General features: G+C 41.4%; 1 protein-coding gene across 7 annotated transcripts in view; it reads right to left on the reverse strand.

The window, feature by feature from the left end:
• Nucleotides 1–250: 250 nt before the first annotated feature.
• The window catches only part of ptprdb (protein tyrosine phosphatase receptor type Db), a 91,091-nt gene continuing 76,324 nt past the window's right edge, over nt 251–15,017 (reverse strand). For all 7 annotated transcript variants that reach the window (XM_030065126.1, XM_030065117.1, XM_030065171.1 and 4 more), the window contains 9 exons: nt 13,317–13,436; nt 12,612–12,766; nt 10,660–10,945; nt 7,113–7,291; nt 6,212–6,338; nt 4,524–4,649; nt 4,250–4,404; nt 3,181–3,316; nt 251–1,136 (listed from right to left, as the gene is read on the reverse strand). In XM_030065126.1, the coding sequence (XP_029920986.1) occupies nt 1,068–1,136; nt 3,181–3,316; nt 4,250–4,404; nt 4,524–4,649; nt 6,212–6,338; nt 7,113–7,291; nt 10,660–10,945; nt 12,612–12,766; nt 13,317–13,436 (1,353 nt within the window). In that variant the 3' untranslated portion in view covers nt 251–1,067. The remainder of the gene's footprint in view (nt 1,137–3,180; nt 3,317–4,249; nt 4,405–4,523; nt 4,650–6,211; nt 6,339–7,112; nt 7,292–10,659; nt 10,946–12,611; nt 12,767–13,316; nt 13,437–15,017) is intronic.

Below are 15,017 nucleotides of genomic sequence, written 5' to 3' on the forward strand. Positions count from 1 at the left end.
TCGCTGAAAAAAGGGAAGAAAAAAAAAATGGCTACGACTCTTTGCAATTAAAAAAAAAAACAAAAAACAAAAAAACATTTCACGACCTTGTCTGTGTCTGGTCAGAGGGGACAAGGTCACAAGTCAGTTAAAGTAAGAAAGAAACAGAAAAAAAACAAAGAGCGACATGAAAAAAAGGAATACCAAAAAAAAAAAAAAAAAAAAAAAACAAGATAGATCTATATTGTATTGTTTCTAAAAAACTAAATTAATGTTTTACTTTGTGGGTTTTTTTTTTTTTTTTTTTTTTAAATGTCTCCAAAATTTCCCTTATCTTGAATCGTGAAGCATAAGGTTGAACTGGTGGTTGTTATTACTGTATGGTAGAAATATCCTCTTTTTCATTCATAGGAAACGAGAGTCTGTTTCCATAACAAAAACACTTCTCGGTGTCTTTTTTTTTTTTTTTTCTTTTTTGTTGGGATGTGTCTTTTGTCTTTAATACTGTGTGCTCTGTGTTTTCAGCCTCTTATTGGCAAATTTCTGGTCCTCAGAGGTCCCTTAGTAGGCCAACAGTTCTCTCAGTCCATGAGGCGTCCATAAGATGGGTTTGTAGACATTTCTAGTCCCAAGATAGAAAAAAATCTAAATTTCCTGTGATAGTTAAATACTGTAGCCAAGTCCTGTATTTAGGATGGTGATGCTACACTGGTGGTGGATAGGGTGAGTTCCATACCCAAACAATGTAAAGCAATCTGGGTGCTCACAAAAGCACTGAAACAAATAAAATCTATTCATTTTTTTGATCAAGTATGTTGATTGGAACAGTGGTTGAAGTTGCTTCTTCAGACTGACCAATGGTTGAGTTTGGGCTGAGGGTGGAAGGAAACACCCTTGTCAAGCAGGTTGCTATGGCTCAGGTAGAGGTGTTCGTTCTGGGTACGGGATAAGCTGATGGTTCCCGTTCGCTCTGGATGAGGTGGCAAAATCTCCGAGGACACCCTGCTCCCTAGTGCACTAATTTAGGCCCCGTGTGACCAAAGAGAAGTACACTAGGTAGGATGCGGTGTGGGAGACGGCCATTGGGTTTATGTTGCATAGTGGTCAAAGCTTCCCAGATATTCCAGACTGGCCCGGTAGCAGAACTGGTACTGGTCCTGGAGGGAGACAGAGCTCATGAGAGAGTGGAGACACTTCACATGCACACTAATTTTCCACTATTACTACGGATATGACAAGATTCAGAATTTGACACGGGTCATGCAAACAGCATATTCTGTTTGGATATTCCTAATAAAACCTTTCTGAATGTAGCATTAAGCCTCGTATTATCTTTGGGCTCAGTTTGACCCCATTCGGTGTTTAATGCTCCTAAATACATGATTAACATGATGTTTTTGCTTCATATTGAATGACTTTTGCTAATATAATGGGGACAGCCGGGTAAACATAAAATGAACATGATGATGGGATTTCAGTTTGTATGCATCTTTGTTTCTTTGGGGTTAATTTGACCCCAGGCTGTTTTATCTGTAACATACAAGAACAAGTATCAGCATTTTACACACATTTGTTTTAGTTGTTTTGGATGACACATTTCAACATTACATTTCAACACTTAAACATCTCATATTCTCAGGCTACTTTATTGTATATACTTAGCCCTTATTGCCTTTAGTGTATATATTTCGCATATTTAGTCTGTATTGTATATACTTTTTATTTTAATTTTTTAATTTTTAATTTTTTGTTTTTATTGATGATGCTGCTGTAACGTGTGAATTTCCCAGTCTGGGATCAATAAAGTATACCTATCTATCTATCAGAGGAACTATACCATGCCATTTATAATCTTCGAAAGTCTTCCTTCCGCTTTAGGGGCCCTTACAGAACATAACCACACCTGTTGTAGTGTGAGAACCACTGACAGTTCACATTTATGAGGGAAAACATAATTCTCCCAAGAACTGTGATGTATAGGAAGAGGGCTGAGTGGAGGAGGTTATGTTTTAATTAAAGGTCTATTTAGGTAGCCAGCAAGACACATAAAGTATCTGACTCATAAACTTGGGTAACAGTTTTTATTATAATCACATTCTGGAGGTTTAATTTACTGTGGTCAAAGTGACCCCAACTGATAAAAAATGTTTGTAAATTTGAAGGGAACAGGACGGTTAATGTGGGATATGCTGATATTACTCGGGTTTTATGAGCATTCTGCTGTCATGCATACATTGCTTTCCAACTATGAGTCTCAGCTGGGGTTTTTACTGCAGCTTTCGGTCAGCTATATGCATTGTAAACACCGGGTTGGAAGTGCATTCACAAAAGAAAAGCCCACATTTCTGGTCAGAAGGAGAAACACCTACTTTTAAACATTATAAATGACTAGGATACCAGCGGTTTTCGGATATGTATGAATATCGCAGTGCCAACATTTCCAATAAGGTGGCTGAATGAATGACAGAGGGAGGCTGTTTGTGCACAGTATACAGGTTATTGCATATAACCAGAAATATTAGCGGAATATTTATTTTTATCAGCCATACAAACAGCTTAGTAGGAATTTTGTGTTTTTTGGAATAAGGGCAAAAACCGGAAATATTTTTTGCATGTAAACATAGTTACTGACAGAGATTGAAACCGAGAGAGACACAAATTGTGAGAGAAAAACACTTTTTCATCTACCTTTTTCACATATTTTAAGGATATTTTTTTTAAAAAATCTGCAAAAGAACATGAATTCACATGTGCATTTACATGAACTGTGCTATGCATCTTACTTTGAAAAGTGCGCCACTGCAGGCTATTACATAATCAAAGCAGGGCAACCAGACGGTTCAGAAGATGGAAAGATTTGAAGACCTCCTCACTCTGGGAGTCGTGGTAATAACAGCCCTCACTCTGTTGTACATGGCTTTATTAAAAGCTGCCAAGAAATGCTGGAGAGTGCATGCAGTGGAGAGAAAGCCCATGCCAAAAGTCCTTGCTAAGTCATTGTTGCTCGGTATATTCAGATTCCATCAGCCTTTATCGTATTTTCTCTTTGTCGATATGCCAACTTCAGCCAAGTGTAAAAACGCCAGAGAGATTTTCCAAAATTCCATTCCAGTGTGTTTCCTTTCATGCTGTCTTTTGCACAAATTCAAAATGCACATAAGAATAGGCATCTGAAAATGAAAGGAAGAAAAGCTTTCTCACCTCTGTCTGAACGGTGGCAGGTCTCTGGGTGCGCAGCATCTTGACAGTCTGGAAAATATCCACCACTCCCTCGTACCTCATCCTCTCCAGCACAATGCTGAGGGTGATGAACACCCCAGTTCTCCCAACTCCAGCACTGGTGGTGCACAGGTTAGAAACGGGAAAATATTTAGAGTCATAACTGTTGCACTGATGGAAATGTGCAATAAACTGTATTTATGTGATATGCTCACATTCAGATTCTTTGTGGGAATTTTGCCCACTGGTCACCGTGCCCAGTCTGTGATGAGTGGATTGGCACAGCAATCATTTCTGTGCCTCTGGCAGATATTTTTGCCCAGTGAGCATGCTAATGTTTTGTAAGTGATTAGCATTATCTTAAAAGTGAGAAAATTAGAATTTGCAGAAGCTGTAAGGATGGTTGGCTAGTTAATTTTAATGACATGTATCTAAACCTGCCAGGCTTGTTTTGAGAATTGGTGAAATAGACAAGGCTGAAGATTCCACAAGACAAGAGTGTAACTTTTCTTTTTTGTTTCACAACAGGATGAGTGAAATTGGGGGCTTTGCTGCACTCCTGATTTGTTATGGAATTCAGTAATGATGAAGACTAAGATTTTGTTTTCAGAAGTTATAAATCTACAGTTCATGTTCAAGTTTATAGCCCTTAATCACTGTTTACAGTCTCAACTGGTTTTACAGGCTGACAGTTTATAGAAAACAAAACAACCGGCAAGAAATTACTCCCCCAAAAAAACCCCAATACAGGCCACAGAATGAAAATGAATACTAAATGGGTTGCTAAAAGATATATCTTCATACTATGGGTAATGCTAAGTGCCAACAATTAAAGAACAGACTGTATGCGAAAGCATTAGCATGTCCACAGGACAGAGACTGATATGATTTTGGCGCCAATCCTCTTCTCACATACTGGGTAAGGTGACCAACTGGCCAAATGCTGGTGTAGTCCTTTAACAGCCATGTGCAGAAAATGTAATTTTCTTAGTTCATTGATGCAGTAATCATGATTTGCTCAACTATAATTTGGAGGAAAGACAGCTCTTACCTGCAGTGCACGGTTATTGGCCCATCCTGGCCAAACTGTTCTTTAGTTTTGTGAACCTGGCCAATGAAATCAATGAATCCCTCCCCTGACTTTGGCACTCCTTGCTCAGGCCAATCAGTGAACTGGAACTGACGAACTGTCCGTGACTGGCCATCCTGGAGGGACAGAAAATGGGGATTATATTTTTTACTTTCTAACTACAGAAATAATGGGACACTCTCCCTCTCTGTCTCTCTCTCTCTTCCACACACACACACACAAACCGGTGACTCACCCTGGCATCGGTGACTTTAAACTCTCTAAGAATGTACTGGGGCATGTTGTACTCAGCCATGGGGTCCACCACAAAGTACTGGTACCTGGCTGAGCGCTCTGCAGGCCAGTACTGGTGACATTTCTCCTGCAGGAGGACAGGACACACATTCTGTCAACACCTCCGACAGGTAAAGACGAACTGTGTCTGGCTACTTTGTCCTCAAAAGAAGGGAATTCTTGACAGCCTCACTGAATTTTTTCAGCGTTTATTATCTTTTGTTCAGTGCAGGAAAATTCGAAAAATAAAGTGAAGCTGTCAAGAATTCCCTTCTCTGAGTGCGAGCCATCTACCTGTTATGATTCCACTTCTACTGGCTTTAACACACCAAACACAGAAAACGAGTGAGCGCGGTGACTTGTTTTCACATGAACTGGCTATTTTGACCTGAAAATGTCACACTGACTTGTGAATTTCACTATCCAGCTTTAGTTCATCTTGTGTCAGAAATGGCATGAAGTTCATGATATAGTCAAACTCTCTTGCTCTGTGCATTTTTCAGTGCTCCACAATTGCCACTGTTGCATCCTAATATACTGTGGCATGAAAGCCTATTCTAATCTGAGAATACATGTATTACAGAAAAAACATAGTCATTAGGATTACACTAATACAATGGCTGATATATCAGGCCAGTATTGAACTTTTAATAAAAATCAGACACCATCTCGTCAGTGTCTAGTCAATATGAAGAACTGATTTAACTCAACAACATTTGGCAGGTTAGTCAGTAAGACGTGACACAAAAACTGCCTTATCCTTCCTTAAAGGACCAAACCAGTGATTTTGCATGTTTAATGTGATATTTAGAAAATGTATATACAGTACTTCATGTTTTTGTTAACCTTTTCGCAAAGTCTTTTGGAACGCAGACATATTTTTCCTACCTTTTATCCAGCCATTAGTTTCCATTCATTGCACTATGATATTAAAATTAACTTTCCGAGACTTCAAACTTGCTCTACACCAGTGTTCGGTCGCTGTAATACACTCACCCACATTAGTTTTCCTGAACGCAGCAGTTGTGTTTTGATGACTTGAAATTTGAGGGAGTGAATCTGTCTCTGCTAGAAAATAGTCCCCGGGGAAACGTCTGCTTTACACAGCCAATTATCAGTCCCGTGGTTTATGAGTGGCGGTGACTTTGTTAGCCGCAGGAGCAGAACATTACAAGGTGGGTGTTTCAACCAAAAATTCAATTTTGAAAGTCTTACGCCCACATGATTTTCAAAATGGTTTGCTGTAATGTAAAATGTGAGTAAATTGTAGTAAATGGGCCAAATGTTCAAAATCACTGGTATTGTCTTTTAAGAAGCTGCAACCCACTTGGAAGAATTTTACTCCACAATTGTTGGATTTTGGCTTGAAAGCAGTCAAATACTGAATATTGACATGAAATATCAGCTATTGGCAGCTTCAATCTAAAAATACTGATGGTGGTATTGGCCTTACTAGTCCATACTGGTTGAACCCATAATGGTCAAAAGCCAAAACATACTTGGTGCCTATCCAGACCATTGGACAGGAGTTTGCACCAGCAGGATTAGAGGTTAATTTCATGTTGTGCTCATTTGTGTTAACATGCACACCCTAAAAGTATGACTACAGAGATACAGAGATACTAAAGAGATATGTGTTTGAGTCCTCACCCGGCCCATTTCCCTCAGCTTGGTTAGCATGACTACAATGGTCGAGTTGTGTTCCCACAGCATCCTCCAGTAGTCCTCTGTGGTCTCAGCCAATGGGCCTTGGGTTGCTATGTAGGCCTTCTGCTGCCTACACACACACACAAACACACAGACACGCGCACACAAATCAACAGATTATACATTTATGTTTATCCACATATTCTCCACAATACACACAATAATTTCACATGCATGTTGAACTAATTTATTCTTTTTGGGAGCACATGGCAGACTGTATAATTCAATGCTGACTATTGTAGTTGTACCCAAGAGAGTGTTTGTTTTTTTTTTTTGTATGATTTTGGGTATTTTGCTGATGTAATAGGTATGAAGTGCAGCAAAACACCTTTGACAGCATCAGAGTGTTTTAGCTGTGTCTTGCCTGAAAAAAAAATACAAGAGAAAAAATACAAAAAAATAAAAAAATAAATAAAAATACAAGAAATACTGCTATGGAATTGATGTGGCAACCAATAAAGCAAAGCCACCATGTTTTATGGGAATTGTTGCGCTGTTGTCAAGAGAAAGCAATGTATTTCCAGAATGTCCACTTTTCAGAAACAAACTAACTAGCTTTTTTAAGTAGTTTATAAATGGTTGTTGATTGTTGATGTTGTAGATTCTTCTTGACCCACAAAGGAGCAGGTTAAACCTCAAAATAAGTTAAAATATGAAAATCAGCAAAATTGGAGATGGGGTTTTCACTGGACGATGGAATGAGTCTTTGACCAATCAGATTACTTGCCTAAAACTGTACATCTTTATATATTTTACATAGAAGAAAATTAAACTAAAGAGAAAGGGGGGGAGACAGGAACACAAAAATAAACTGTGAACATGTTCAAATAATGTTTTTGCTTACCTATACCCATCAATGAAGCTAGCATTGATGTAGTCAGATCCCTCCACCCCTCTGATTGGCTGCAGACAGACACGCGTGGTCTCATAGGGCATGATGTTCACCAGCCGGTTCTTGAACTTGTTACATGGCAGGTTGGCACTCACAAACCGTGATGTGTGCGCCTTGGCACTGGCTAGGCGCTAGAATGTGGAACAAATAAAAAGATTTCGTAATTTAGTATTGATTGGCATGACGTGGTAGGTTTGATGGGTTCTAAATTGTGATCCCTTAGTGTTGCTGAGAGCAGACAGAGGAAGCAAAGAAAAAAAGGAGGGAAGGCGGTTTCGATCTAGGCAAAAAGCAGCTGAGAAAAATTCACAACCCCTTCGGTAACGTTCACTGAATGAGATTCCTCAAACGCCTACAAATGTATTCAGCACGAGGCTTGGTTTTCCTTGGCCATGCTGGACAAAAGACACTTTGAAAATCCACTAGACTGGGCAGACATCAGGATATTTGTTCAAAAAAAAAAATGGAGACATCAATGGTTACATAAATGGGGGTTTGAAGGAGGGGAGAAGGTAAGACAGTGGGGGATATATGGAGACGGGAACAACAGAGGGGACTGAGGGAGGGAGGATAAAAAGCTGAATTAGAGGAGGAAGAGGAAACTCAAGTGGTATGGGGGTGTGGGGTATTGGGAGGGAGGGGGGCAATGAGGGGCAGGAAACCACAAGGCCCCACACTGTCTCAATGCACAGATGTGAACCACAGTTGATCCTGCATCGACAAAAAAGCCCTAGAACACACACATTCATATGCATGCAGACAGACAGGCAGACGCACACGTAGACTCACACACACAGTGAGTGCACCCTTTGACCACTGGTTGACACGGGTTAAAAAGAAAGACAGAACAACAGAGGATAGGCGGGGGGAAACCGCAGACTCTGGGGGAACAATGGGGTCTCACGAAACAAGCCTAGCCCATCAGCGGCTACTGGAGCACTGTGGGAGAAACAAGAGTCCCTTATTTTCTTACAGACAGACCGAGCTGGAAAATCCCACACCAACCACAAGTTCACCAGTTCATTTGGGTACTCTGAATCCAGTTTCCAATATCAACAATAGTAATTCTTCGTGTCATTTGGTTTAAATTTTACTTCGTCTTATCAGGAAAGTCTGTCAGACGCAAAATCTATGATTGCTTCGATACACGCCATTCTTTTTCGTCATCTGTTAAACTTGGATAAAATCGCTCGCCGTTGGCAACCTCTTCGGACTTTTTGAGGGAACCTTCTCTTAAAGGAAACAATAACAAGTGTCTGAATAGGGTGTTGGGTTGCCAAAACCTGCCAGGGCAGCTTCCCTTTTTCACACACACTTCAACTTTCTGTAACTCTGTTGGAGGGATATGACACCGGTCTTGAGAAATTCCATCCTCTGGTATTTTGTCGATGATGATAGCAGAAAAGGGCTGTTTCATGATGGCACTCCACAATGTCACATAAGTGTTTAGTTGAGACAAGATCTGGTGACTGAGACAACCCAGGCATATGGTTTGCATTAATGTACGGCTGAACAAACAATTCAGTGAGCACTAAAGGCATTGTCATTCTGGGAGAGACTGCTCCCATTAGGATAGGAATGCTGTAGCATACGATGAAGGTGATTGCTTAGAATAGTTTTGTGTTTACCTTGCCCTCTGAGTGTCTGAGCAAACATAAACCATGCCAGGAAAATGTAAGCCACCTGTCTTTATATATGTGTGTATACATCTATATCTATATCTATATATATATAGATATGTGTGTGTGTGTGAGTGTGTGTGTGTGTAGCTTTACTAAGATCCTATTTAACCAGACAGGTCAGGTGAGAAATCTTATTTGCAATGACGACCTGCCATGAGGTGAATATCAAAGTAATAATAAAAAAATAAAGACAAAGAACCCTCAAAACTAGAATAAAATGAAAAATAAGCACACTGTGAATACCTTATTTATTCACAGTTGCCTGTGTATTCATGCCTACTTTTAATGTTCTCTGTTTGAATTTCGATCAGCTCCCGAAACCCTTGAAATCATCCATATGACCTTTTCCCAAAACTTTGCAGATTGCAAATATATTACTTTGCCCTCACTGCTATTTGCTGTAAATACCCTCCGAGGTTTCAGAGCTAAAGAGCAATCTAAACCCCTCAGTAGAGCCCGCTTACATTAAACCCAACAGTGCCATCCCATCATCCTCTAGGGTGTCCACCCATCCATCCTGACTTGCACAAAACCTTTACAGTAGGACTGTAATGTTGGGAGCCTCTATCACCAATGAGAACTACATTACAATAGTTGATCATCAAAGCCAACAATTTCAATTAATCCTGAAAGCACAGAGTTTCTTCACAGTTTTTACAATTATCTGTGTAATCGAGCGGTTTCAACTATATCTGTATTATAGACTACGGCGCTATGCATTTCTGCCAGGTACATAATGTGTCATTCTCACAATGAATCTTAGGCTTCTGCCCATTCTCTGTGGTTTGCCATTTCACTACCTGATGCTTCCTTGACACTCTGAAATTGGGATGTATAATTCTGGGATTCTGACCCATTCTCCTTCCTTGGCATTCTTTTGTTGAGGAGAAATCATTTTTGCCTTTACATATAACACCAAGCATGCCACAGGGGATGCAAGAATGGACAACAACACATACTGGAAATGACCTCCCTATTTTAAAATTACTTGTGACTTTCCACGTTCTATACCCTCTGATGTTACAGTGGTTTAACAGTGGACTGAGAACTTTTATACAAAAGTTTCTGAAAATCCATCCTCACCTTGACCTCTGTCTCATACTCTGTGAAGTTCAAGATGTCACACATTCTAACCCCACACTCTCTTTAGGCGGCTGAGGTCGTTGTGTGGTTGGCCGCCCTTTACCCTCAGTTTACCCTGCTGAAGTGCTCCTCCTTGAGCAAGATGCTGAATCTACACTCACCGGCCACTTCATTAGGTCCACCTGTACAATCTAATACAATCTAATACAACTGTTGCGCCATGAAGTTTACTTTTCTTTTTGTCACAGTAACAGAGGTGTTCATTCAATTATATGTTTGGCACTGAGCCCATAGTTAGTGCTTCTGGGGGCACTGGACTGCATTTTATTGAGAGGTGTTTCCACTATTCAGTCCCCCTCATGTACATAAACAGGGAGGACAAAAAATTTGGAAACACCTCTCAATGTAGTCCAGTATACAACCTCTGCAAACTACAACCTCAACAATAAACACTGAATAAATTTGCACATTCTCCACAATGTCAACAAAAACTGAACATTATAAACTTCCTTAAAAGGTAGAATTTATGGCAGAGCTGTTGCACTGAACTGCATTCGATTGTACAGGTGGACCTAATAAAGCGGCCACTGAGTGTATAGCTCTATAGCTGACCCTCCACACGTTAACATCAGGGATCAATAAACCCTCACATTATCATCATTAAATCTGCTTCTACTGGCGGGCCTTTGATCATTTCAGAGACTTCAGGGACTTCCAAGTGCAACGTTCCTCACCTTGAACTCCAGCTCCATGCCGGTGACGTTCTCTCCCGGTTCAATCTGCGTCAGCCTCTGGATGTACGAGTACAGGTTCCTTGCTGCGACCTCAGTATTCCCGCAGGCCACGGCCTCCAGCAGCGCATCGTGGATGAATACATACTGGTCCTCTGTCTGGACCATGTAGTTCCTCTGGGACCGCATCAGCGTCACATGGCCATAAATGTCAATGGTTTTCTCATGCTTGATTCGCTCTGTCATGGCGTCGATTACGATGAAGCAGCCCGTGCGGCCCACTCCAGCACTGAGAAAAAACGGGACGGAAAAGGGTGAGCGAGTTGTTAGTGTGAACTTCTCATATAACCTGAGGTATGCATTATTGAGCAAATATTATTCATGTATATGTGTGGTTGTGTGTGTGTGTCTTAAAATCCTGATGCTAATCCAGCCTTGTTGCATACTGCGAAAGCTCTATTACAATAATCCTATATCTATTGTGCCTAAACCAACTAAGTATCATAAAGATGCCAGCCAGCAATATTTTGAACAAAGGACATAATAATTGACATTAGTGATGAGTCGGCAGCATCGTTTCACTGGCATTAGGAATATGTCCTCCTCTATTGCCACACAATCCAGAAACATAATACATTTAGCTGGGCACCCAAACACTTCTCATTTTTGCTGTGCTAGTGCCTAAATGGTGGAACACCCTGACCAAGCAGGTTTCTGCAAGTGAATAAAAACCTTTTTATATGGTTAAATTAATATCAGTGTGTATGAGTGTGTATGTTCGCTCACAAGTGTGTGTTGTTCAGGTGGAGTGAAATTCACTTCATTGACTGATAGAGAGGCGGGTGGATCTGTTAAGGCACATTATGATGGAGTCTTGCCAGGATAATTTAATTTGACTGATAATCCTGTTAGATACTCCATCTGACTGCGAGGAAGATTAGCAAGATCTCCTCTCCTGCCAACCTTTACACCCCCAACCCTCATTTCTCTGCCTCTTCTTTTGCTCTCTCTAAGCCCCTGCGAACACTCTCATGACATCCCTATCACTTTTTCACTCTCACATTTGCAGGAAGGTTTTTTTAGACTCCATTTTCTATCCCTCTTTCCTTTTCTTTAATTCATCATTTCCATTCACCACGTCCTGGATATGACCTCGACTTCTCTCTCATTCTGCCCATATCTGCCTCTCTAACTCTCTGTTCCTCTCTAACTCTCACCCTCAATCACTGTCTCAATCCCTTCACTTCCCTAATGTCCTCTGCATCCATACCTCACTAACTCCTCTCCCGACAGTGTTTGTTCCATTTTTCCTCTCCCTCTATCTTCTTCCCTCCCTCCTCTCCTTCTGTCCCTGGAGAGGAGCAGATAGCGGCTCTATTCCAGCTCTGGAGCTCAGTGTGCCAGGACCATAATGACAAGTTTCCAGAATCTTCCTACAACCAACGTATGAACCTCCCGCTGCTCAGACTGCACCTCATTTGAATATAAACTTATGAACTCAGATCCACGACCCGCTTAAACGGTAAATAGTCAACAGTTAAAGCTACTTATGGAAAATGGGGTCAGCCTGGTGGCTGCTGTTGTTGTAAAACCTAACCGGTGATGGAGGTTGTTTAGGGAGGAATGTGAGCGTCCTAGCCAGTGAGGGGTTTTGGGGTTTGCATAATGGCAGGTCAATCTCATTTCAGTGCAGGACCTATGAATGATTTTATATGGTTTCTTGGACTCTCTCGGTGAGTTTCAGTTTCAGGGACTTTTTATGAAAATTATATTGCAAAGTAAAACCCAAAATCACACAAAAGAATTTTCATGCATGCACACAAACACAGACAATCGAGCACTAGGGAGTGCACTTTTGCAATTTTTTAATGAATTCTAAGATTTGTCTAAAATAAATTAAAAGAGAATGAAGCGCTGACCCACTTGCATAGAAGCACACACACACACACACATACCTGCAGTGGACAACCATGGGCCCTGCGTCTGGCGGGTTGCAGGCCTTGACCCTGCGCAGGAAAGCTAGGAAGGGGGTGGGGTGCTCAGGTACCCCATGGTCTGGCCAGGCCGTGAACTGGAACTGACGAACCTCACGCTTCTCGTTGGAGCCGCTCTGCAGGAGGAGACAGGTGTGTTTGTCACTGCTTTAACGCTGCATTATGCAGGCTGTACACCTAATTACATGCACATCATACATGTATGTGATACACCACCATGAGCCCAGGTTCATTCAGCTTTAGGGGATTTATTTTACATCAGAATAAGTTTAATCTAGATGCACATTTTTGATGCAGTTATTAATAATTCAAACCAAACAATTGCTTGGCCCCTATTACGTACTATATAGCTTTACAGTTTGATTGCACAGATCAACAATCTCTTCAAAACAAAACAAAAAATATCTCAGAAAATGTGCCTCGTTTTCATATTGAGGTGTATATAATAATTATATAATAACAAGAGCAATAATGTATGATGTATATGTAGTAACAATGTAATCTCACATGCAAACACAAATTGCAGCATGGAGACACCACAGACTTGTACACATAAATAAAAGGACACAATGATGACCACACACAAATACATGAGTAAAAACACACGCCATCACACACATCACACTGCCCCTCCCCCACTCCACTGCAATGCACATGTCATGCTACCTTATAGAGGGCGAAGGTCCTGACAGAGTAGGTGGCCAGCTCCACTGTGTCCAGCAGAGTGACCTGGATCAGGCCGTAGGTCTCTGTGCCCCGCGTCGGCCAGTACTGATCACACTTCACCTACAGGAAGAGGAGGAGAAGCTGTGACCGATGCAGGGCAATTTCTGTATGTGTGTGTGTGTGTGTGTGTGTGTGTGTGTGTGTGTGTGTGTGTGTGTGTGTGTGTGTGTGTGTGTGTATGCTGGGTTGGGTGCTTGTACAAGTGTAGTAACGTCAAAACTGCAGGAAGTGTTGAAGCAGATTCGTGACACGTTGGTATGAGAAAATCATGCATATAGTGCCAACCCTGCTTGTGAAAGGTGCTTTAGTGAGTGTGTGTAAGAGTATATGAGAAATACAGAGATAAAGAGGAGAGAGAGAGAGAGAGAGAGAGAGAGAGCTGTGCTTTGCAAGGTCTGAGATCCTGTGTCACTTCTTTCAAGTATTAAAAAATGTGTGAGGTGAACTGAAGGTGTCAGAGGTTAGTGGGCTCTCGCAAGGATCTGACACAGAGCTCCTAAAGGCCAATTAATACCTGATGTTCAGTCCTCACATAGCTGATGCTCTTTGTTACCCTATATTCCAGCCCAACAAATCCCTACAAAACTGCACACAGCACACCAAATCCCAGCATGCTTAACCACTGCAACGCAACTGAATTCCCACATATGAGACAGACATATTTGTAGTTCTTTAGCTCGGCCTCAGAGACCACAGAGGAGAGGGGAAAAAATCCCAGTGGAGAGGAGAAGGGGGAGGAGGGCCTTGGCAGAATCAGGCCAAACCAAACGTTATATGTTGATCCCTCCAGTCCTCACATCAAAGACAGCAGGGAGCTCAGCTCAGCTCGCTCTGCATTCCACTGCTCCAGACTGAGGATTATGCGTTTTGGCCCGAGACGTTCGGGCTGTAATTACAGCTTTTCAACTGTCGTTTTCCCATCAGGCCTTGAGACACTGTGGGGCTAGTGGGGACTGGAATGGTTGTCCATGTAGGGGGGCCAGACCACTGCCACAGACTCAACAGGATCGCAGAAATGCCTGGTGTGAAGAGTATAATATGCATGGGCTAAGAGCATATATTGACCCCAGCCTTGTGTGGCTTGAGAGGAAGGGAGGTGGTTTGAGTCCTACACTGGGCTCATGTGCTTATTATCTGTGTTTAGAAAGGGTAAACACATAGTGACATAACGTGAAGTAGTGTTAAATTAGATTAAATCATTTCCTTCAACATACAGGCCACCACATCCACAATATACAGTGGATGTGGAGGAAATGGGCTGGTTGGGGACTGCGGGCAGCCCTCCAGTTTAATATTTTCATTGTTGTGCTGCGTTATGGCTGTGAAGAATTATACTCATTATTGAAGTGAATCAATATAAAGCTCAGCTGGAATTCATGAAGCATACATTTTATTGTTGAAACAGTAATCTAGTGGTTAGAGCTCTGTGAAAGCACTGTATCCTTCAACTGGAAGCTATCGCAGAAGTCCTCCACCCTGTACTGCTCCTGCATAAGGAGTGCAGGATTTTACAGGACATATGATAATATAGTCATGATAGCACTGCAAATATATTAAAGAAAAAGGTATTTCTACAGTGGCTCCATCTGTGCTATATAGCCATAAGAAAAAGAAAGCGAGAGAAAGTTGACAGTGTGATCA

Source organism: Myripristis murdjan, chromosome 1, assembly GCF_902150065.1.
Source record: "Myripristis murdjan chromosome 1, fMyrMur1.1, whole genome shotgun sequence".
Taxonomy (NCBI): domain Eukaryota; kingdom Metazoa; phylum Chordata; class Actinopteri; order Holocentriformes; family Holocentridae; genus Myripristis; species Myripristis murdjan.